This window comes from Electrona antarctica (assembly GCF_951216825.1).
Source record: "Electrona antarctica genome assembly, chromosome: 1".
NCBI lineage: Eukaryota > Metazoa > Chordata > Actinopteri > Myctophiformes > Myctophidae > Electrona > Electrona antarctica.
Window position 1 is genome coordinate 26492758 of NC_136806.1, and position 25538 is coordinate 26518295.

The 25538-nt window shown below is 39.0% G+C and overlaps 7 protein-coding genes across 7 annotated transcripts; all 7 read right to left on the bottom strand.

Moving 5' to 3' along the window:
* Nucleotides 1-4: 4 nt before the first annotated feature.
* Nucleotides 5-2389, bottom strand: LOC306929849 (protocadherin alpha-8-like; the record flags this gene model as incomplete). Its single annotated transcript, XM_079510584.1, has 1 exon — nucleotides 5-2389. The coding sequence occupies one exon, from the start codon at nucleotides 2387-2389 to the stop codon at nucleotides 5-7; it is 2385 nt and encodes a 794-aa protein (XP_079366710.1).
* A 1081-nt stretch (nucleotides 2390-3470) lies between these two features.
* Nucleotides 3471-5870, bottom strand: LOC306919713 (protocadherin alpha-3-like; the record flags this gene model as incomplete). Its single annotated transcript, XM_079496267.1, has 1 exon — nucleotides 3471-5870. One exon carries the CDS (start codon nucleotides 5868-5870, stop codon nucleotides 3471-3473), a length of 2400 nt encoding a protein of 799 aa, XP_079352393.1.
* Nucleotides 5871-7377: 1507 nt separating this feature from the next.
* LOC306919724 (protocadherin alpha-3-like) lies at nucleotides 7378-9759 on the bottom strand (the record flags this gene model as incomplete). Its single annotated transcript, XM_079496278.1, has 1 exon — nucleotides 7378-9759. The coding sequence occupies one exon, from the start codon at nucleotides 9757-9759 to the stop codon at nucleotides 7378-7380; it is 2382 nt and encodes a 793-aa protein (XP_079352404.1).
* Nucleotides 9760-10887: 1128 nt separating this feature from the next.
* LOC306919735 (protocadherin alpha-3-like) lies at nucleotides 10888-13308 on the bottom strand (the record flags this gene model as incomplete). The annotated part of the gene is made up of 1 exon (XM_079496288.1): nucleotides 10888-13308. One exon carries the CDS (start codon nucleotides 13306-13308, stop codon nucleotides 10888-10890), a length of 2421 nt encoding a protein of 806 aa, XP_079352414.1.
* A 1370-nt stretch (nucleotides 13309-14678) lies between these two features.
* LOC306919746 (protocadherin alpha-3-like) lies at nucleotides 14679-17078 on the bottom strand (the record flags this gene model as incomplete). The annotated part of the gene is made up of 1 exon (XM_079496298.1): nucleotides 14679-17078. One exon carries the CDS (start codon nucleotides 17076-17078, stop codon nucleotides 14679-14681), a length of 2400 nt encoding a protein of 799 aa, XP_079352424.1.
* Nucleotides 17079-18409: 1331 nt separating this feature from the next.
* Nucleotides 18410-20824, bottom strand: LOC306919757 (protocadherin alpha-3-like; the record flags this gene model as incomplete). Its single annotated transcript, XM_079496309.1, has 1 exon — nucleotides 18410-20824. One exon carries the CDS (start codon nucleotides 20822-20824, stop codon nucleotides 18410-18412), a length of 2415 nt encoding a protein of 804 aa, XP_079352435.1.
* A 1268-nt stretch (nucleotides 20825-22092) lies between these two features.
* LOC306919768 (protocadherin alpha-3-like) lies at nucleotides 22093-24531 on the bottom strand (the record flags this gene model as incomplete). The annotated part of the gene is made up of 1 exon (XM_079496319.1): nucleotides 22093-24531. One exon carries the CDS (start codon nucleotides 24529-24531, stop codon nucleotides 22093-22095), a length of 2439 nt encoding a protein of 812 aa, XP_079352445.1.
* Nucleotides 24532-25538: the final 1007 nt, after the last annotated feature.

A 25538-nucleotide genomic window follows, 5' to 3' on the forward strand; every position in this document is an offset into this window, starting at 1 on the left:
TTGTTCACAAAGTATATCTTACCTCTCCAGATGCACGCCTCCTGTCAGACACCACTAGAGTATTCCCATTGCTTCCTGGAACTATAGTAGAACCTATACTCATTCTGGGTCCAACTAACATGTACCGTCTGTCTCCAGATCTGTACTGGATGCTGTGACACAGTGTCCCGTCATAATTAGTCTCTTTTAAATACTTGGAGGGATAGTCTGTGGATTTGGAGCACTGCATTATAACCAGCACAATGATGCTGATGATAAAAAGCACTGAAACTGAGCCCAAAGTTATAATCAAATAAAAAACCACACTGTTTTCCTCGTCTTCGTTTACAGCACTTTTAACATCAGATGCAGCAAAGGCCTCTTTGGGTTCCATTACTTTGACAATCACAGTAGCTGTTGCTGAGAGTGAAACGTTCCCATTGTCCTTTACCAATATGACCAGTTTATGTTCAGCCTCGTCTGTCTCTGTGAATGAACGAAGTGTTCTTATCTGTCCTGTATAGCGGTCCAAACCAAACAGAATGTGGTCAGTAACCTCCTGTAGTGAATATAATAACCAGCCATTATATCCTATATCAGCATCATATGCTCTCACTTTAGTAACCAAATGTCCTGGATTCACATTACGATGAATCTCCTCCACACCTTCAGCAGTACCGTTAGCACTGACTGGATACAAGATGACTGGAGCGTTGTCGTTCTGATCCAGAATGAACACGTTCACTGTGACATTACTACTTAGTGATGGAGTTCCAGAGTCTGTGGCAACAACTTGAAATTGAAAGGTTTTAAACGTTTCAAAGTCAAAACCTTTTAAAGCCATTATGTTCCCATTTTCCGAATTGATATTTAATAATGAAGCCAATTTATAATTGTCTGTCCCGTCCCTAACAATACTATATGAAATCCGAGCATTGTCATGCTCGTCACGGTCCGCAGCCCTGACTGAAAATAATGAGGCACCTGGAGCATTGTTCTCAGTGATATAAAAAGTATAGGGGTTCATGGAAAACTCTGGGACATTATCATTTACATCTGACACAATAACGGTGACTGTCTTTTCAGATGATAATGATGGTTTGCCAGCATCCTTGGCGATAATAGTTACGTCATATTGCGACTGTTCTTCCCTATCGAGAGGTGATTTGGTTATTAAAGAATACATATTATCTTTTAAAGATTGCGATAAGGCAAATGGGACGTCCTCCCGTATAGAACAAATTACCTTTCCATTAAGGCCAGAATCCAAATCACTGACACTAATAAGAGCAACTGTGGTTCCATGTCTGGCATTTTCAGATATTGCGTCGGAAAATGATGTGACTTCAATTTCAGGTGGATTGTCATTCATATCAACTATCTTTATGATTACACTTTTTTCTGTTGTTAGCGGAGCGAGGCCTTTATCTGATGCTTGGATTTCAATTGCATATCTGTCCTTCTGTTCATAATCTATTAGTTCTTTCACAATTATTTCGCCTGTTGATTGGTTAATTTCAAACAGTTTAAATAATCTATTATTTAGCCCTACGCTATTTCCAAACGAGTAAACTACCTCTCCGTTTGGACCATCATCCAAATCAGTCGCATTGACTTGTATGACAGTTGTACCAACTGGAACATTCTCATTCAATAGCACAGAGTAAACATCTTTAGTAAATATGGGCGTGTTATCATTGACATCAAGTACATCTACTCTGATATTCATTTTACCCGATTTTGGAGGCTTCCCACCATCTAAGGCAGTTAGCACCAATGAGTGGCTTCCCATAGCCTCCCTGTCTAAAGCCTTTTGCAACACTAGTGTGGGAATCTTTCCATCTTCTCCCTTATCCTTCACTTCCAAACGGAAGTGCTCGTTGTTGCTCAGTCTATACTGTTGTACTGAAAACTGATCCCCGTCTGGGTCGCGTGCGGCTGGAACTTGAAATCGTGCTCCTGGCAAAGCGGACTCCGAAATTTCTAACATTTTCTCTGTCTCGGGGAAAGTGGGAGAATGGTCGTTTATATCAAGCACTTCAACTTCCACGTAATGGATTTCTAAGGGGGTTTCAAGTACGGTTTTCAGACTGATCAAACATGCGCTGCTCCGCTCACATACCTCTTCTCTGTCTATCTTTCTGTTTACATATAAGATACCATCGTTCTGATTCACATGGAAAAGGGGATCAGTAGAGCCAGAAACAATGCGATATCTCCTTTCTTTCAGTGTGTTCTTATCCAAGCCCAAATCTTTTGCTATATTCCCAACGACTGTTCCTTCTTTAGCTTCCTCTGGTACCGAATATCTTATTTGTGCTGATGCCACGCTGCACAAAAGAAGCAAAGCAACCAGGAACACAAACCACCGCTGTCGGCCCCTCCGTGACTCGCGTCCTCTTTGTTCCATGATGAAGCAAAACAAATGTACGTAATCATCCAGAACTATGACAGCTTAATGACGTTTATTCCATCCAAGATACTCATACATGTAATGTTCCATTAACCCCACTTACGCAAGAACATTCTTAGAAATGCTTGGGAATGATGACAAATGTTCCTGCGCATATAGGCTACTAAAGCCACTGAGGGGTGGATCCAAGATCCTATCATGAAAATTACTTTCTGAATCATTTTCTGCAGCGCACACTGACACCATGCGATCTCACAACTCAGTACAGGAGCTGAGGAGCACAACCAAAACAAACTTCAAATAAAACAAATATAAAATAGTCTGAAATACATGAAAAAGTGTGTCAATGATACAAAATGTGAATCAACATATTCTCACTCTCAAGCCGTGGCACCGGCGCCGCAGCACAGTTTGTATGAATTCAAATGCATGCAGCACCATGGAGAGCGACATGGCGTTCATTTTAAAATACTAGGGTCATTTTTAACTACTAGGCCTACTCATGGCATTTGTGATCACCCCAGATAGTTTTTATGTTGCTTGATTCAATATTTAGATATTTGATATACATTTTATGAGACACGCCCCTTATATACAGTCTAACCACATTACACTAGCCTATTTGCAAACACACACGCTGCATGATTCTGGCGACTGTTATTTGTCCTTGCGTGAGGGGCCGTGTTTTCTTTCAATTATTATTCAATTATTATTTTCATCATAAAAAAATATCACACTTGTGTGAAGTAAGTGACTCTTATCATACATCATCATACATCAGCCAATCAAATCATCACATTACGTGCTACAAACACAAACACGTGCTCAAACACACCTACACACAAAGCTGTGAAAAAAAAAATGAAATCAAATTAAATTAATGAAAAATAATTTGAAGTCCGCTCACACATTGGTGTTTCCATTGTGTTTTCAATTAGTCTAAACTGATCAGGAGAGAGTGTGTCAGATACATTATTATTATTATTATTATTATTATTATTATTATTATTATATTATTATTATTATTATTATTATTATATTTTAACGAAACATAATTTTGGTTATATGAGTTATAGATTTAGTCAGTAGTAAAACACATCAACTCTCTTACCTCTCCAGATGAATGCCTCTTCTCAGAAACCACTAGAGTATTCCCATTGCTTCCAGGAGCTATAGTAGATCCAATACTCATTCTGGGTCCAACTAACATGTACCTTCTGTCTCCAGATCTATACTGAATGCTGTGGCACAGTGTTCCATCGTAATTTGTTTCTTGTAAATATTTGGATGTGTAGTCCGCAGGTTTGGAGCACTGCATCACAATCAACACTATAATACTAATCAGGAAAAGGGTTGAAACTGACCCCAAAGTTATAATCAGGTAAAAAGCCACATTGTTCTCATCTTCATCTTTTGATACACTTTGAACATCAGAAGCTGCAAAGGCCTCTTTGGCCTCCATTACTTTGACAATCACAGTAGCTGTTGCTGAGAGTGAAAAGTTTCCATTGTCTTTTACCAGTATGACCAGTTTATGTTCAGCCTCGTCTGTCTCTGTGAATGAGCGAAGTGTTCTTATCTGTCCTGTATAGCGGTCCAAAGCAAATAGACTGTGGTCAGTAACTTCCTGTAGTGAATATAATAACCAGCCATTGTATCCTATATCAGCATCATAGGCTCTCACTTTAGCGACCAAATGCCCTGGGTTCACATTACGAGGAATCTCCTCCACACCTTCAGCAGTACCGTTAGCACTGACTGGATACAAGATGACTGGAGTGTTGTCGTTCTGATCCAGAATGAACACGTTCACTGTGACATTGCTGCTTAGTGGTGGGGTGCCAGAGTCCGTGGCAACAGCTTGGAACTGAAATGTTTTCAAAGTTTCAAAGTCAAAGTTCTTCAGCCCCATAATATCACCGCTTTCTGGATTAATATTTAGAAATGAAGCTGCTTTATTGTCAGTTGCTCCATTTCGTTGAATGTGATATAAAACAAGGGCATTATCTCCCTCGTCACGGTCAGACGCCCTTACAGTAAACAATAATGTTCCTGGAGCATTGTTCTCACTAACATAGAAAGTATAGGGACTCCGTGAAAACTCAGGACTGTTGTCATTAACATCTGACACAATAACACTTATCATCTTTTCAGATGATAGCACTGGTAGGCCAGCGTCCTTGGCCATTATAGTTATGTCATATTTAGTGTGTTTCTCTCTATCCAGAGGAGACTTTGTTATTAATGAATACATGTTGTCTTGCAAGGATGCTGTAAAATCAAAATTAACTTCCTCACTTATAGAACAAATTACTTTCCCATTGAGACCCGAGTCCAGATCACTGACACTAATAAGGGCCACTGTAGTTCCAGGTCTGGAATCTTCAGATATGGCGCTTGAAAATGAAGTCACTTCTATCACAGGTGCGTTGTCATTCACGTCAACTATCTTTATGATAACGCTCTTCTCTGTGACAAGCGGGACAACGCCTTTGTCTGAGGCTTGAATTTCTATTTCATATTTGTCTTTTTGCTCATAGTCAATAACACCCTTCACAACAATTTCGCCTGTAACTGGGTTTATATCAAACAGTTTGAATAATCTTTCATTCATACTGTTTCCGAAGGAATATATTACCTCTCCATTGAGACCCTCATCCAAATCAGTTGCATTTACTTGAATCACGTGTGTTCCTAAGCCAGCATTTTCATTAAGCTGCACCACATACATATCTTTGGAGAAAACAGGTGCGTTATCGTTGACGTCTAATACGTCAACAATAATCTTCGTGTTACCTGATCTTGGTGGTTTACCTCCATCCGTAGCGGTCAGTATTAACGTGTGACTTTTAATAGCCTCTCTATCTAATGACTTTTGCAGCAGTAAAATGGGTATTTTCCCATCTTCTCCTTTATCTTTCACTTCCAAACGGAAATGATCATTCTGGCTGAGTTTATACTGCTGGACAGAAAATACACCACGATCAGAGTCACTCGCAGCTTTCAACTGAAATCGTGTCCCTGGTATAGTGGACTCAGATATTTCTAAGCGCCTCTCTTTCTCTGGGAAGCTGGGAGAATGGTCATTTACATCTAGCACCTCTACGGCGACATAATGGATCTCCAGTGGATTCTCCAATACGGTTTTCAAGTTAATTATACATACGCTACTCCGTTCGCACAGCTCTTCTCTGTCCAGTAATTTGTTCACGTATAGGACTCCATCGTTCTGATCAACTCGGAAAGGGTGGTCGTTGGAGCTAGACACAATTCTAAATCCCCTTCCTTTCAAACCGCCAACATGGAGCCCCAAATCCTTGGCTAGATTTCCTACAAAGGTTCCCTCCTTGACCTCTTCAGAGATTGTATATCGTATCTGAGCCACTGCTCCATTCCAGAAAAGAAACACAGCAATCGCGAAAGATATCCACCACTGTCGCCTCCCCCTTATAGCCACACTGCATCCTCTTTGTTCCATGATACAAACAGTGATCCGTTAAAACGATAAGAGTATTCAAATGTGAACGTCATCCGTCATTCTTAAAGACAAATGTGTTGCCTCGTTCCCTGCATAAATGGCAACTATGCAAATTATCATTTGGAGAATGTGATGTGATCTCGCTGCTCACGCTGTTCTATACCGAAATGTTTGAACCACAACGAAAGGTTAACACCAGAAAAGGGTGGAACCAAGTGCAGCCTATGAAAAAAAAGCTAGGCTAAAATAGTTATTTCACTGGAACACTGACACCATGAGATCCTGAATCAGATTGCAGGTCATGTCAACATGTTATAATAATCACAGCCAGTATTGGTAATCAACAACAAATTGTTCTGAAGTATAATAGGCCAATCAACATATTGATCATCTTGACTTAACATAAGATTGTTTTCAACGCAATACCTATGCATAACCAACGAATCAGCACCATGGCCAGTGCCAAAATAGTCATCCATGGAGGTGACACAGGTTAACACCACGTTTCAGTTTACGCAACCTACTGAAGTTAAATATTTGCCTTAATTCCCGGTGAGAGAAATTCAGTTGGCAGCAAAAACATATATTTTACACCTCATATAGTGTGAGATATGCAGTCCACACAGACTGCCATGGTGAATAGAATGTAACCTATATGTCCCAATTTCGAATACCTCCGTTCATATAAGGAGTGAACAATTTTTTCCTCCATTTTATTAAATGCGCTATTTTAAAAGTGATACTTCAAGGAAGGTCAGACTTAATGAAATGCTCACACAATTACTCTAATAATAGTAATGAATAGCTTCTGACCACTAAAGTATTCCCCAGAATATAATTTAGGGATATACACTAATTTGAGTCCAACTAACATGTACCGTTTTTCATCAGAATGGTAAATATATTGAGGAATGGCTTGTGGATTTGGAGCACTGAATTGCGATTAATGCGATGACACTGGAGACCCAGTTTCAAATCACTCACATTTCGTTTCCAGACCAAGGAAACAGCTATGCATGTCATATGGGATTTCAGCACCAAGGACAGCTGTAATTCAATTCAATTGACTCATTGCGGGCCTTCTGATTAGTCCATGACTCCATGTGACACCCTGACTGACGAGCCATGTTCTTCCACATAGCAGAGGTTGTTGTTTATAATGACTTTGCTAAACTAATAATAAAAAACATATCCAGTTTGGAGAATGAATGAATGAATGAATGAATGAATGAATGAATGAATGAATGAATGAATGAATGAATGAATGAATGAATGAATGAATGAATGAATGCATGTGCCTATCAATACAAGGCAACAGGCTTTGCTCTTGTAGTGGGTGCATGGAGAGGGGATATTTGACCAAAGCAACTGCATGGGCAGGACTTAAAAAGAGTCAATTGTTATTTCAGTTAATCTCAAGTTTTGCTGTGATGGCAATTTACACATTCAACAAAAGGAGAGGGGGGATGCTATACGTTTATTTGTTTGTTTGTTTTAAATACATTGTTCACAAAATTCCTCTTACCTCTCCAGATGCACGCCTCCTGTCAGAGACCACTAGAGTATTCCCATTGCTTCCTGGAACTATAGTAGAACCTATACTCATTCTGGGTCCAACTAACATGTACCGTCTGTCTCCAGATCTGTACTGGATGCTGTGACACAATGTCCCGTCATAATTAGTCTCTTGTAAATACTTGGAGGGATAGTCTGTGGATTTGGAGCACTGCAGTATAATCAGCACAATGATGCTGATGATAAAAAGTACTGAAACTGAGCCCAAAGTTATAATCAAATAAAAAGCCACACTGTTTTCCTCGTCTTCATTTACAGCACTTTTAACATCAGATGCAGCAAAGGCCTCTTTGGGTTCCATTACTTTGACAATCACAGTAGCTGTTGCTGAGAGTGAAACGTTCCCATTGTCCTTTACCAGTATGACCAGTTTATGTTCAGCCTCGTCTGTCTCTGTGAATGAACGAAGTGTTCTTATCTGTCCTGTATAGCGGTCCAAACCAAACAGACTGTGGTCAGTAACCTCCTGCAGTGAATATAGTAACCAGCCATTATATCCTATATCAGCATCATATGCTCTCACTTTAGTCACCAAATGTCCTGGATTCACATTACGAGGAATCTCCTCCACACCTTCAGCAGTACCGTTAGCACTGACTGGATACAAGATGACTGGAGCGTTGTCGTTCTGATCCAGAATGAATACATTCACTGTGACATTGCTGCTTAGTGACGGAGTTCCAGAGTCTGTGGCAACAACTTGGAATTTGAACGTTTTCAATGTTTCAAAGTCAAATGTTTTCAGCGCCAAAATGTCACCGTTTTCATGATTTATGTTTAAGTATGACGCAAGTTTTTCATTGGCTCCTTCCCTAGGAATATGATATGATATAACAGCATTATCACCTTCGTCATGATCATAGGCTTTTACCGAAAAAACCGACGCCCCGGGAGTGTTATTTTCAGCAACATAGAAAGTATATGGATTTAGTAAAAACTCTGGAATATTGTCATTTACATCCGATAGAAGTACACTTATAGTTTTTAAAGATGACAAAGGTGGATGGCCGGTGTCTTTAGCAATAATTGTAATATCATAATATGATTGATGTTCTCTGTCTAATAGTGACTTAGTGACAAGAGAATACATGTTATTTTGTAAAGACGGGGTTAGTGTAAAAGGAACTGCCTGATCTATAAAACACGTAACTTTTCCATTGAGACCAGCATCAGAGTCTTTTACATTAATCAGTGCCACTGTGGTTCCTGGTTTGGAATCCTCGGGGAGGGCACGAGAAAAAGATGTCACTTCGATTTGAGGTGCATTATCATTCACATCAACGATATCAATAATAACTGTTTTTTCTGTTGTCAGTGTAGCTATACCCTTGTCAGACGCTTGTATGTCAATTTCATATCTACTCTTCTCTTCATAATCGATGACTCCCGATACAATGATTTCTCCAGTCAACACATTTAAATCAAAACTCGCTCGTGCTTTTGCGTCCACATCATTCCCAAAATAATATTCAACTTCAGCATTTGAGCCTTCGTCCAAATCCGTTGCATTTACTTGTATAACAGTTGTGCCTATAGGGGAATTTTCGTATAGTTTTACAGTGTATGAATCCTTTGTAAAGACTGGGGGATTATCATTAATATCGGACACATCAATAGTAATTCTCATTTCTCCCGACTTTGGAGGCTTACCTCCATCAATGGCGGTAAGCAGTAACACATGTCTCTTGACAGATTCTCTATCAAGTGGCTTTTGAAGGATTAATATAGGAGTTTTACGGTCCTCACCACGATCTTTGATTTCTAAACGAAAATGATCATTGTGGTTTAATTTGTACTGCTGAACAGATAACAGGCCACTATCCGCGTCATGTGCAGCTTGCAACGGATATTTTGCTCCAGGTAAAGCAGACTCAAAAATATCTAGTCGCTTCTCTTTCTCTGGGAAGCTGGGAGAGTGGTCGTTCACATCCAGTACCTCCACCGATACATAGTGGATCTCCAATGGGTTCTCTAGCACCGTTTTTAAGTCGATCAGACACGCACTGATTCGATCGCACACATCCTCTCTGTCAATGTTTCGGTTTACATACAGAATACCGTCCTCCTGATTAACTCGAAAAAGAGGCTCGTTTGACCCGGCCACAATACGATATCCTCTCTGTTTCAGTGTGCTCTTATCCAGTCCAAGATCCTTAGCTATGTTGCCAACAACTGTCCCTTCTTTCACTTCTTCAGAAATGGAATATCTTATTTGTGCCGAGGCCTGCACGTTCCAGCAGGACAGAACCAACGCAGTAATTACCGTAACCATACCAGGTCGAACCCTCCATACCCTGCGTTCCCTTTGTTCCATGGTGTGATGAAGTGATGACATATAATCCAATTGAATTGAACTATTATGGCATTGCCACGCCTAATGTTGATACTGCAATCCACAGTGCAGGTCTATTTCTATTTTATATGACCAATTGTGTGGATAGTCCCATTCAACGCCGTTGGCTAACAACAACCTCGTTTCATTCTTCCGATACCAACATTGCAACCAAAGAAATGGGTGGACGCAAGTGAATGACGAAAGCCAATATATCTCACGCACTAATACGTTCATATAGTGACACCATGCGTTCCACAACCGCAATAAGAGATAACAGATGAATGGAAAACAGATGAGGAATGAATGATTGTACATAAATAATCTAATGTTGATATTGCTTGCGTACAACAAAGTTGAGAGGCCAATCTGCTGTTATGCGAGTGTTTTACAAACAAATGGGTGGCATCAACATATTGTCTTCTTGGTCAAACAACACTAAGAATACTATTATCTGTATTATCAACTATTCATAACTATTTTTAGTTGTTAAATCGTGACCATGTTGTTAGTGTCAACTTTATTATTAGATTAGATTAAGCCTCAAAAGGACAATATGCCTTTACTTTTCTTATTTCTTTATTGCTCCGTAAAGCATTTTGAGGTGCATTTCATGCACCTCATATAATAATAATTTTCCAAAGTAGTTGTAGATGATGTAGTAAAACTGTTATGGTCCTTTAATAAGAAATGGGTTTCAGCACCAGGGACAGCAACACGGAATTGGGGGAGTTTTTTGATGCCACACTCATGCGCAATGTCTTCTAAAACTATAATTATAATTTTAGGTTAACATAATATGACCCAGTAGATATATAGTATGCGATGACAGAACAAAATGTGTGCCATATAAATAAAAAATCACACCCGTGTGAACTGAGTGGTGTAAGGTCTTATATAGTCTGATCAGCTGTGGTCTGACGTAATGAAATCAAACCCGTGTGAACTGGGTGACCATAGCAACCGTGCTCATTTTTTGCGCACAGACAGACAGACAGACAGACAGACAGACAGACAGACAGACAGACAGACAGACAGACAGACTAACAAAGCCAGTTGTAGGAGTGGTTTACACCACTCAACAAGTAACAACATTCTCAAAAAATGCAGTTATATAGACAAGGAGGCTGAAGGAGCCATGCCATTATGTATGTGTATTATATTGCTTACCTCTCCAGATGCACGCCTCCTGTCAGAGACCACTAGTGTATTCCCATTGCTGCCTGGAACTATAGTAGAACCTATACTCATTCTGGGTCCAACTAACATGTACCGTCTGTCTCCAGATCTGTACTGGATGCTGTGACACAGTGTGCCGTCATAATTTGCATCTTGCAATTGCTTGGAGGAATAGTCTGTGGATTTGGAGCACTGCATTATGATCAACACAGTGATGCTTATGAGAAAGAGTGTTGAAACTGAGCCCAAAGTTATGATCAGATAAAAAGCCACATTGTTCTCCTCTTCATCTTTTGCTGCACCTTTAACATCAGAAGCTGAAAAAGCCTCTTTAGGCTCCATAACCTTAATAACCACAGTAGCTGTTGCTGAGAGAGAAACGTTTCCATTGTCTTTTACCAGTATAACCAGTTTATGCTCAGCCTCGTCTGTCTCTGTGAATGAGCGAAGTGTTCTTATCTGTCCTGTATAGCGGTCCAAACCAAATAGACTGTGGTCAGTAACCTCCTGTAGTGAATATAATAACCAGCCATTATATCCTATATCAGCATCATATGCTCTCACTTTAGCCACCAAATGTCCTGCATTCACATTACGAGGAATCTCCTCCACACCTTCAGCAGTACCGTTAGCACTGACTGGATACAAGATGACTGGAGCGTTGTCGTTCTGATCCAGAATGAACACGTTCACTGTTACATTGCTGCTAAGTTGTGGAGTTCCAGAATCTGTGGCAATAACTTGGAACTGAAAGGTTTTCAAAGTTTCAAAATCAAAACTTTTTAACGCCAAAATAGCGCCATTTTCAGAGTTGATGTTAAGAATTGATGCCAGTTTGTTTTCTTCACTTCTATGTCTCAAAATATGATATGAAATAACAGCATTGTCAGCTTCATCAAGGTCAGAGGCCTTGACTGAAAATAATGAGGCACCTGGAGCATTATTCTCAGTCACATAAAATGTATAGGGGCTCGAGGTAAACTGTGGGTTATTATCATTCATGTCTGAAACGACAACGCTTATCTTATGTTCAGATGTCAAGGGTGGATCACCTGCATCTTTTGCAACTATTGTAACATCATACAAAGACTTGTGTTCTCTGTCCAACTGTGACTTAGTGACTACAGCAAACATGTTGTCTTGCAGTGACGGGGATAACGTAAAAGGAACATCATCTTTGAATGTGCAAATAACTTTGCCATTAATGCCAGAGTCCAGATCAGTAACACTTATCAGAGCCACAGTTGTTCCAATTCTTGCATTCTCAGGAACAGAGTTAGAAAATGAGGTCACTTCTATCTGAGGAGCATTATCATTAACGTCAATAATAGTTATTGTTACGCTTTTGGCAGATGTTAAAGGAGCTGGTCCTTTATCAGAAGCCTGTATATCAATATCATAGCTTTTACTTTCTTCAAAATCTATCAAACCAGTTACTTTGATCTCACCAGTGATGGGATTCACACTAAATAAATCCAATAATTTTAAATCAATTTCATTACCAAATGAATATGTTATTTCACTGTTGGCACCCTGATCCAAGTCTGTTGCATTGACCTGAATCACTATAGTGCCAACTGGAGAATTTTCCCTTAATGATGTAGCATACGTCTCTTTATTGAAAACAGGTGAGTTGTCATTAACATCAAGTACTTCCACGTGAATTACTGAAGTCCCAGACTTGGCCGGTTTACCTCCATCAATGGCTGTAAGCAGAAGCCTATGTTTCCCTACCGTTTCTCTATCCAGCTGTTTTTGTAGAACTAAAAATGGTATTTTACGATCTTCCCCTCTGTCCTTAACTTCAATTCTAAAATTGTCATTAGGGCCTAGTTTGTATTGTTGAACAGAAAATTGTCCACCGTCAGAATCACGCGCAGCTTGGAGCTGGAATCTCGCTCCTGGCATTGCGGACTCAGAAATCTCAAGCCTTCTCTCCTTCTCTGGGAAAGTGGGAGCGTGATCATTTACATCAAGCACTTCCACCGCGATATAATGTATTTCTAACGGGTTTTCTAACACGGTTTTCAGGTTGATCAAACACGTACTGCTCCGTTCACACACTTCCTCCCTGTCAATGTTTCTCTTCACGTACAATATGCCATCATTTTGATTCACCTCAAAGAGAGGTTCAACTGATCCTGCTACAATGCGATACCCCCGGTCCTTTAATGAGGTCTTATCGAGGCCCAAATCCTTAGCTATATTCCCGACGACTGTCCCTTCTTTCACTTCTTCAGATATAGAATATCGAATCTGAGCTGATGCTCCGCTCCAAAAAATACCCACTAAGATCGTAACGAGCATCCACCACCGTATATCCCTCCATGTATCGTATCCTCTTTGTTCCATTATTAGTGGTTAAAAACAAAGTTGTCCTAAAAGGTGAAGATCGCTTCAAGCAGTCATTGTATGTCACATTACAGAGCGTAGTCCAAGGTACACGCGTTCTCGAGTGATGAAATTCAAATCTATATTATATTCCTTGTCAGCTGCAATAACGCTGGCGTTATAGAAACAACGAGCCCTATGTGCGGCTATAGAAATATCGTGACGAAAGCACGACTCTGTACCCAACCTACACTGACACCGTGTGTCAGAATGAAAATCTGCTATATCTGACGAGAATATAGTGTTCACATAAACCATAACAACAAATACAAGTTGAAGACTGTAATCAAAATAAAGGACACATTTGTATATATATATATATATATATATATATATATATATATATATATATATATATATATATATAATATATATATATAAAATATATATATATAATATATATATTAAATGTATCTTTTCTATTTTCAACGTTATAGTGAGATCCAGTAGAATTAAATGGTACGTATGTTCTCAACGCATTCACTCCACTCCATGTCCTCGTTCAATACGCAAACGTTTGCCATCATGCAGTGTATTTCAGCACCAAGGACAGCGATACTTGTAGTGCCTTTTGCAACATGTATAGCTTTAGCTTCAGCTTGCAAGCACAAGAACAGGAGGGCGGACACAAACTCATGCCAACATCATGTGTGGTTTATTCTAGTTGGGCACTGGCACCTTCAAAATATTACAATATCAAATGGTACTGTATACAATGTAACTTGTAGTGCCATAGTTAGTATGGGCAAAACGAAACATAGCAACATGCACCATATAATAGTAAAAGTCCCATATAAAATATTATCAGAAAACAGCTATTATTATTATTATTATTGTTGTTGTTATTATTACCCTTTTTAATATTATGATTATGATTATGATTATGATTATGATTATGATTATGATTATGATTATTACATTTATGAAAGTTTATAATCAGTCCAATGCTTGTGCGAAAGCTCAGAAGTTATAGCTTTCCCACGTGGTCAAATCAATTCCATTCAACCATTAACCGTGGTCATGTAGCCAAGACTCATTGAATTTGCACTTAGCCAATTAGACGATGGTGTGTATAGGCTCAACGTGAACCTGTTAATCACTTCCTATTATACGAAACATATTGCTATAATGAGGGAACACTTGAACTGTTATTCTTTTTAAGTTGTTCTAAAGTTTTTGAAATTTAATAGAAAATAAAAAGCAACAGGTGTTCATACAATACATATAGTGGCAATAAATTAGTTCCAGGACAGTGATTTATCATGTATAAAATGGATACTACATACACCAAATTAAAAGCAAACTGTTCAGATCCAAAATAATGCACTATATCAATAGCCATAGCCTATGTTAATACTATCCCTGTATAATCCACACACAACACAGCAAACAGAAGCCTTAGATGTATTCCTTACCTCTCCAGATGCTCGCCTCCTGTCAGGGACCACTAGTGTATTTCCATTGCTTCCTGGAACTATAGTAGAACCTATACTCATTCTGGGCCCAACTAACATGTACCGTCTGTCTCCGGATCTGTACTGGATGCTGTGGCACAATGTGCCATCATAATTTGTCTCTTGTAAATGCTTAGAGGAATATTCTGTAGATTTAGTACATTGCATCGTGATCAAAACGATTATACTGATGAGAAAGAGTGTTGAAACAGAGCCCAACGTTATGATCAGATAAAAAGCCATATTGTTCTCATCTTCATCTTTTGCTGCACTTTTAACATCTGAGGCTGCAAAGGCCTCTTTGGGCTCCACAACTTTGACAACTACAGTAGCTGTTGCTGAGAGTGAAACATTTCCATTGTCTTTTACCAGTATGACCAGTTTATGTTCAGCCTCGTCTGTCTCTGTGAATGAACGGAGTGTTCTTATCTGTCCTGTATAGCGGTCCAAAGCAAACAGACTGTGGTCAGTAACTTCTTGCAGGGAAAATAATAGCCAGCCGTTATATCCTATATCAGCATCATAGGCTCTCACTTTAGCCACCAAATGTCCTGCATTTACATTACGAGGAATCTCCTCCACACCTTCAGCAGTACCGTTAGCACGGACTGGATACAAGATGACTGGAGCGTTGTCGTTCTGATCCAGAATGAACACATTCACTGTTACGTTGCTGCTTAGTGATGGAATTCCAGAGTCAGTGGCAACAACTTGGAACTGAAAGGTTTTCAAAGATTCAAAGTCAAAACCTTTTAATGCCAAAATATCTCCATTTTCAGAGTTGATGTTAAGTATTGATGCCAATTTGTTTTCTTCACTTCCATGTCTCAAAATATGATATGAAATAACAGCATTATCACCTTCATCAAGGTCAGAGGCCTTGACTGAAAATAATGAGGCGCCTGGAGCATTATTCTCAGTGACATAAAACGTATAGGGGCTTGAGGTAAACTGTGGGCTATTATCATTCACGTCTGATACGACAACACTTATTTTATGTTCAGATGTCAAGGATGGATCACCTGCATCTTTAGCAAATATTGTAACATCATACAAAGATCTGTGTTCTCTGTCCAACTGTGACTTAGTGACTACAGCAAACATATTGTCTTGTATTGAGGGGGATAAAGTAAATGGAACATCATCTTTGATTGTGCAAATAACTTTGCCATTAATGCCAGAGTCCAGATCAGTAACACTTATCAGAGCCACAGTTGTTCCAATCCTTGCATTCTCAGGAACAGAGTTGGAAAATGAAGTCACTTCTATCTCAGGAGCATTATCATTAACATCAATTATAGTTATTGTTACACTTTTATCAGATGTTAAAGGAACTTGTCCTTTATCAGAAGCTTGTATGTCAATATCATAGCTCTTACTTTCTTCAAAATCTATCAAACCAGTTACTTTGATCTCACCAGTGATGGGATTCATACTAAATAAATCCAGTAATTTTAAATCAACTTCGTTACCAAATGAATATGAGATTTCACCGTTGGCACCCTGATCCAAATCCGTTGCATTGACCTGAATCACTATAGTGCCAACTGGAGAATTTTCCCTTAATGATGTAGCATACGTCTCTTTATTGAAAACAGGTGAGTTGTCGTTAATATCAAGTACATCCACGTGAATTACTAAAGTTCCAGACCTGGCCGGTTTACCTCCATCAATGGCTGTAAGCAGAAGCCTATGTTTCCCTACCGTTTCTCTATCCAGCTGTTTTTGTAGAACTAAAAATGGCATTTTACGAGCTTCCCCTCTGTCCTTAACTTCAACTCTAAAATTCTCATTGGGGCCTAGTTTGTATTGTTGAACAGAAAACTGTCCACCGTCAGAATCGCGCGCAGTTTGGAGCTGGAATCTCGCTCCTGGCATTGCGGACTCAGAAATCTCAAGCCTTTTCTCCTTCTCTGGGAAAGTGGGAGCGTGATCATTTACATCAAGCACTTCCACCGCGACATAATGTATTTCTAAAGGGTTTTCTAACACGGTTTTCAGGTTGATCAAACACGTACTGCTCCGTTCACACACTTCCTCCCTGTCAATGTTTCTCTTCACGTACAATATGCCATCATTTTGATTCACCTCAAAGAGAGGTTCACCTGATCCTGCTACAATGCGATAACCCCTGTCTTTTAATGTGGTCTTATCGAGGCCCAAATCCTTAGCTATATTCCCGACGACTGTCCCTTCTTTCACTTCTTCAGATATAGAATATCGAATCTGAGCTGATGCTCCGCTCCACAAAATATCCACTAAGATCGTAACGACCATCCACCACCGTATATCCCTCCATGTATCGTATCCTCTTTGTTCCATTATTAGTGGTTAAAACAAATTTGTCCTAAAAGGTGAAGATCGCTTCAAGCAGTCATTGTATGTCACATTACAGAGCGTAAAGTCCAAGGTACACGCGTTCTCGAGTGATGAAATTCAAATATGATATTCCTTGTCAGCTGCAATCACGCTGGCGTTATAGAAACAACGAGCCCTGTTATGGGCGGCCTATATAAATATCGTGACGAAAGCACGACTCTGTACCCAACCTACACTGACACCGTGTGTCAGAAAGTAAATATGCGATATCTGACGAGGATAGTGTACACATAAACCACAATAACAAATACAAGTTGAAGACTGTCAACAAAATAAAGGACACATTTTTATATTAAATGTATGGATTCTATAGATAACGCTATGGTGAGATGCAGACAGTAGAATTAAATGGTACGATATGTTCTCAACACATTCACTCCACTCCATGTCTATGTCCTCGTTCAACACGCAAACGTTTGCCAAGCCAACTGCTATCATGCAGTGTATTTCAGCACCAAGGACAGCGACACGTGTATAGTGCCTTTTGTAACATATATAAGCTTCATATCAGTTTGCAAGCACAAGAACAGGAGGGCGGACACAAACTCATGCCAACATCATGTGTGGTTTGATTCTAGTTGGGCACTGGTACCTTCAAAATATTACAATATCAAATGGTACTGAACAATGTAACTTGTAGTGCCATAGTTAGTATATGGGCAAAGGGAAACAAAGCAACATGCACCATATAATATAAACATTAACATTATTATTACCCTTGTTATTATTATTAATTGTTTGTTATTAATATTAATACTAGTATTATTATTATTATACAAGTTTATAATCAGTCCAAAGCTGAAAGCTCAGAATTTAGCTTTCCCACGTGGTCAAAACTATTCCATTCAACCATTAACCGTGGTCATGTAACCAAGACTCTTTGAATTTGCACTTAGCCAATTAGACGATGGCGTGTAGGCTCAACTACCTGTCAATCATTCCCTATTATACTGAATATATGCAAGGAGTTAATGCCCCAACTCTGTAATACTTGAACTGTTATTCTTTTCAACTTGATCTAAAGTTATTGAAATGTTATAGAAAATATAAAGGAACAGGTGTTACTGTTTATGCAATAAATATAGTGGAATTAATTTAGTTCCATGGACAGTGATTATGTATGCTGGACTGGTGTAGCCTACTTGTATAATATGGATACTATAGTACATACACCAAATTAAAAGCAAACTGTTCAGATCCAAAATAATGCACTATATCAATAGCCTATGTTAATAATACCCATGTACAACACAACAAACAGAAGCCTTATGTGTATTCCTTACCTCTCCAGATGCTCGCCTCCTGTCAGGGACCACTAGTGTATTTCCATTGCTTCCTGGAACTATAGTAGAACCTATACTCATTCTGGGTCCAACTAACATGTACCGTCTGTCTCCGGATCTGTACTGGATGCTGTGGCACAGTGTGCCATCATAATTTGTCTCTTGTAAATGCTTAGAGGAATATTCTGTAGATTTAGTACATTGCATTGTGATCAAAACGATTATACTGATGAGAAAGAGTGTTGAAACAGAGCCCAACGTTATGATCAGATAAAAAGCCATATTGTTCTCATCTTCATCTTTTGCTGCACTTTTAACATCTGAGGCTGCAAAGGCCTCTTTGGGCTCCACAACTTTGACAGTCACAGTAGCTGTTGCTGAGAGTGAAACATTTCCATTGTCTTTTACCAGTATGACCAGTTTATGTTCAGCCTCGTCTGTCTCTGTGAATGAGCGAAGTGTTCTTATCTGTCCTGTATAGCGGTCCAAAGCAAACAGACTGTGGTCAGTAACTTCCTGCAGTGAATATAATAACCAGCCATTATATCCTATATCAGCATCATAGGCTCTCACTTTAGCCACTAAATGTCCTGCGTTTACATTACGAGGAATCTCCTCCACACCTTCAGCAGTACCGTTAGCACTGACAGGGTACAAGATGACTGGAGCGTTGTCGTTCTGATCCAGAATGTACACATTCACTGTGACATTACTACTTAGTGATGCAGTTCCAGAGTCCGTGGCAACAACTTGGAATTGAAATGTTTTCAAAGTTTCAAAGTCAAAACCTTTTAATGCCAAAATGTCTCCATTTTCAGAATTGATGTTCAGTATTGATGCCAGTTTGTTTTCTTCACTTCCATGTCTCAATATATGATATGAAATAACAGCATTATCACCTTCATCAAGGTCAGAGGCCTTGACTGAAAATAATGAGGCACCTGGAGAATTATTTTCAGTCACATAAAATGTATATGGGCATGAGGTGAACTGTGGGTTATTATCATTCACGTCTGATACGACAACACTTATTTTATGTTCAGATGTCAAGGATGGATTACCTGCATCTTTAGCAACTATTGTAACATCATACAAAGATCTGTGTTCTCTGTCCAACTGTGACTTAGTGACTACAGCAAACATATTGTCTTGTATTGAAGGGGATAAAGTAAATGGAACATCATCTTTGATTGTGCAAATAACTTTGCCATTAATGCCAGAGTCCAGATCAGTAACACTTATCAGAGCCACAGTTGTTCCAATCCTTGCATTCTCAGGAACAGAGTTGGAAAATGAAGTCACTTCTATCTCAGGAGCATTATCATTAACATCAATTATAGTTATTGTTACACTTTTATCAGATGTTAAAGGAACTTGTCCTTTATCAGAAGCTTGTATGTCAATATCATAGCTCTTACTTTCTTCAAAATCTATCAAACCAGTGACTTTGATTTCACCATTGATGGGATTCACACTAAACAGATTCAATAATTTTAAATTAACTAGGTTGCCAAATGAATATGTTATTTCACCATTAGCACCCTGATCCAAATCTGTTGCATTGACCTGAATCACTACAGTGCCAATTGGAGAATTTTCCCTTAATGATGTATCATACGTCTCTTTATTGAAAACAGGTGAGTTGTCATTAACATCAAGTACATCCACGTGAATTACTAAAGTCCCAGACTTGGCAGGTTTACCTCCATCAATGGCTGTAAGCAGAAGCCTATGTTTCCCTACCGTTTCTCTATCCAGCTGTTTTTGTAGAACTAAAAATGGGATTTTACGAGCTTCCCCTCTGTCCTTAACTTCAACTCTAAAATGATCATTATGGCCGAGTTTGTATTGTTGAACAGAAAACTGGCCCCCGTCAGAATCATCCGCAGCTTGGAGCTGGAATCTCGCTCCTGGCATTGCGGACTCAGAAATCTCAAGCCTGTTCTCCTTCTCTGGGAAAGTGGGAGCGTGATCATTTACATCAAGCACTTCCACCGCGATGTAATGTATTTCTAACGGGTTTTCTAACACGGTTTTCAGGTTGATCAAACACGTACTGCTCCGTTCACACACTTCCTCCCTGTCAATGTTTCTCTTCACGTACAATATGCCATCATTTTGATTCACCTCAAAGAGAGGTTCAACTGATCCTGCTACAATGCGATACCCCCTGTCTTTTAATGAGGTCTTATCGAGGCCCAAATCCTTAGCTATATTCCCGACGACTGTCCCTTCTTTCACTTCTTCTGATATAGAATATCGAATCTGAGCTGATGCTCCGCTCCACAAAATATCGACTAAGATCGTAACGAGCATCCACCACCGTATATCCCTCCATGTATCGTATCCTCTTTGTTCCATTATTAGTGGTTAAAAACAAATATGTCCTAAAAGGTGAAGATCGCTTCAAGCAGTCATTGTATGTTACATTACAGAGCGTAGTCCAAGGTACACGCGTTCTCGAGTGATGACATTCAAATATATATTATATTCCTTGTCAGCTGCAATCACGCTGGCGTTATAGAAACAACGAGCCCTGTTATGGGCGGCCTATATAAATATCGTGACGAAAGCACGACTCTGTACCCAACCTACACTGACACCGTGTGTCAGAAAGAAAATCTGCTATATCTGACGAGGATAGTGTTCACATAAACCATAAGAACAAATAAAAGTTGAAGACTGTTAACAAAATAAATGACACATTTTTATATTAAATATATATGTTATATTAAATGTATCTTTTCTATAGTTAACGTTATAGTGACATCCAGTAGAATTAAATGGTACGTATGTTCTCAACGCATTCACTCCACTCCATGTCCTCGTTCAATACGCAAACGTTTGCCTAGCCAACTGCCATCATGCAGTGTATTTCAGCACCAAGGATAGCGATACTTGTAGTGCCTTTTGCAACATGTATAGCATTAGCTTCAGCTTGCAAGCACAAGAACAGGAGGGCGGACACAAACTCATGCCAACATCATGTGTGGTTTATTCTAGTTGGGCACTGGCACCTTCAAAATATTACAATATCAAATGGTACTGTATACAATGTAACTTGTAGTGCCATAGTTAGTATGGGCAAAACGAAACATAGCAACATGCACCATATAATAGTAAAAGTCCCATATAAAATATTATCAGAAAACAGCTATTATTTTAATTATTATTATTATTATTATTATTATTACCCTTATTATTATTATTATGAAAGTTTATAATCAGTCCAATGCTTGTGCGAAAGCTCAGAAGTTATAGCTTTCCCACGTGGTCAAATCAATTCCATTCAACCATTAACCGTGGTCATGTAGCCAAGACTCATTGAATTTGCACTTAGCCAATTAGACGATGGTGTGTATAGGCTCAACGTGAACCTGTTAATCACTTCCTATTATACGAAACATATTGCTATAAGGAGGGAACACTTGAACTGTTATTCTTTTTAAGTTGTTCTAAAGTTTTTGAAATTTAATAGAAAATAAAAAGCAACAGGTGTTCATACAATACATATAGTGGCATTAAATTAGTTCCAGGACAGTGATTTATCATGTATGCTGGTGTAGCCTACTTGTATAAAATGGATACTACATACACCAAATTAAAAGTGTTCAGATCCATGCACTATATCAATAGCCATAGCCTATGTTAATACTATCCCTGTATAATCCACACACAACAACACAGCAAACAGAAGCCTTGTGTGTATTCCTTACCTCTCCAGATGCTCGCCTCCTGTCAGGGACCACTAGTGTATTTCCATTGCTTCCTGGAACTATAGTAGAACCTATACTCATTCTAGGTCCAACTAACATGTACCGTCTGTCTCCGGATCTGTATTGGATGCTGTGACACAGGGTTCCATCATAATTTGTCTCTTGTAAATGCTTAGATGAATAGTCTGTAGATTTAGTACATTGCATTGTGATTAAAACAATTATACTGATAAGGAAGAGTGTTGAAACAGAGCCCAACGTTATGATCAGATAAAATGCCATATTGTTCTCATCTTCATCTTTTGCTGAACTTTTAACATCAGAGGCTGCAAAGGCCTCTTTGGGCTCCACCACTTTGACAACCACAGTAGCTGTTGCTGAGAGTGAAACATTTCCATTGTCTTTTACCAGTATGACCAGTTTATGTTCAGCGTCGTCTGTCTCTGTGAATGAACGAAGTGTTCTTATCTGTCCTGTATAGCGGTCCAAAGCAAATAGACTGTGGTCAGTAACTTCCTTTAGTGAATATAATAACCAGCCATTATATCCTATATCAGCATCATAGGCTCTCACTTTAGCGACTAAATGTCCTGCGTTTACATTACGTGGAATCTCCTCCACACCTTCAGCAGTACCATTAGCACTGACTGGATACAAGATGACTGGAGCGTTGTCGTTCTGATCCAGAATGTACACATTCACTGTTACGTTGTTGCTTAGTTGCTTAGTTCCAGAGTCCGTGGCAACAACTTGGAACTGAAATGTTTTCAAATTTTCAAAATCAAAACTTTTTAGTGACAAAATATCTCCATTTTCAGGATTGATGTTAAGAATTGATGCCAGTTTGTTTCCTTCACTTCCATGTCTCAAAATATGATATGAAATAACAGCATTATCACCTTCATCAAGGTCAGAGGCCTTGACTGAAAATAAAGATGCAGCTGGATCATTATTCTCTGTAACATAAAACGTATAGGGGCTTGAGTTAAACTGTGGATTGTTGTCATTCACGTCTGATACAAGAACACTTATTCTATTTTCAGATGTCAAGGGTGGATCACCTGCATCTTTAGCAACAATTGTAACATCATACATAGACTGGTGTTCTCTGTCCAACTGTGACTTAGTGACTACAGCAAACATGTTGTCTTGCATTGAAGGGGATAAAGTGAAAGGAACATCTTCTTTGATTGTGCAAATAACTTTGCCATTAATGCCAGAGTCCAGATCAGTAACACTTATCAGAGCCACAGTTGTTCCAATCCTTGCATTCTCAGGAACAGAGTTGGAAAATGAAGTCACTTCTATCTCAGGAGCATTATCATTAACATCAATTATAGTTATTGTTACACTTTTATCAGCTGTTAAAGGAATTTGTCCTTTATCAGAAGCCTGTATATCAATATCATAGCTCTTATTTTCTTCAAAATCTATCAAACCAGTGACTTTGATTTCACCAGTGATAGGATTCACACTGAATAAATCCAATAATTTTAAATCAACTTCGTTACCAAATGAATATGTTATTACACCGTTGGTACCCTCATCCACATCAGTTGCATTGATCTGAATCACTAATGTGCCAGCTGGAGAATTTTCCCTTACTGTTGTAGCATATGTATCTTTAATGAAAACTGGTGCGTTGTCATTAACATCAAGTACGTCCACGTGTATTTCTAAATTGCCAGATTTTGGTGGCTTCCCTCCATCAATGGCCGTTAACAGAAGCCTATGTTTTACAGCCGTTTCTCTATCTAGCTGTTTTTGTAGTACTAAAAATGGAATTTTACGGTCTTCCCCTCTGTCCTTAACTTCCACTCTAAAATGTTCGTTGTGGCTGAGCTTATATTGTTGAACTGAATATTGGCCTCCGTCTGGATCACGTGCAGCTTGGAGCTGAAATCTGGCTCCTGGTAATGCGGATTCAAAAATCTCTAGTAGCTTCTCTTTCTCTGGGAAAATGGGAGCGTGATCATTTATATCGAGCACTTCCACTGAAACATAATGGATCTCCAGTGGATTCTCTAAAACGGTTTTCAGGCTGATCAAACATGTACTGCTCCGTTCACACACTTCCTCTCTGTCAATTTGTCTCTTCACATACAATATACCATCATTTTGATTTACTTCGAAAAGGGGTTCAGTAGATCCTCCCACAATTCGATATCCTCGATCTTTCAACATAGTTCTTTCGAGACCCAAATCCTTGGCTATATTCCCGACGACCGTCCCTTCCTTCACTTCCTCAGATATAGAATATCTAATTTGAGCTGAAGCTCCGCTACACAACATATCCACCACGACAATAAAGGCGATCCACCACCGTGCAGCCCTCCATCTTCTTTGTTCCATGATGACAGTGTATACAGGCTATAAAAGAAAAATTATCCCAAAGGTGTTGCGGAATTATGAAGCATTGTATGTCAAATTTCAAAACGTTGTCCAATATTCTTTCTCTGCAGAGTGATGAAAATGAAGTACATACTCCATACGAACAGCAAATACGAGTAGCCTAATTGTGGCGTTGCAGAAACGAGTCAGTTATTAGAGGAGGACCTAAACTATCGTGATGAAGAGACCAACGATTCTGTAAGCAACGTACACTGACACCAAGCGATACAACGACACGTTGCACTGACCACATAAGACTTTGGACACACATTTTAAAAATAGATAACAAAATCGGACCATAGATTGCCCCGTCCGTCTTCAATAACTAACTAACTAACTAAAGTGTATGCAGTATGCTTCAGTAGATCTCAGTATACATTTTTAAACGAAATTCATGCTAGAATATTGTGGAAAACATTCCGCAATAATTAAAGGTTGCTATGTATTAAATAAAGTATGCATGCCCTTTATTTTATCTAAAATTAGGCCTACGTTATTAGTTACGTTAATACGCCAATGAGCGGCCTAATTGTAATAAGGCTTACGCTTGGAAAATGGCTCCTCACAAGCACTGCATTTCAAACTGAAATTTTAACTTCAATTGAATTGTATTAAATATTGCATACAGAGCTTGACCTATTGTCAAATAATTTCAGATACACTTTGTGACTATAGGCTTGTGACAACTTGACATTTTTTTCAATTGACAATAAAGTATAACAGTGGAGTCTTTCATGGGTTTCAGTACCATGGACAGCAGCCATTCATATTGGGGCCTGTGATAAAAGTGATTTAAAAAACTGCCAAAGTCTCCAAAGGTAAATAAACTGTATGGCTACTGTTGACAATGGAAAATGAAGTAACACTGGTAAGGTCGTTCGTGGGTTTCAGTACCATGGACAGCAGCCCTCATATTGTTAACAGCAGTTCATATATAATTATAGATAGGCCTTAGTGTGATTTCTGAG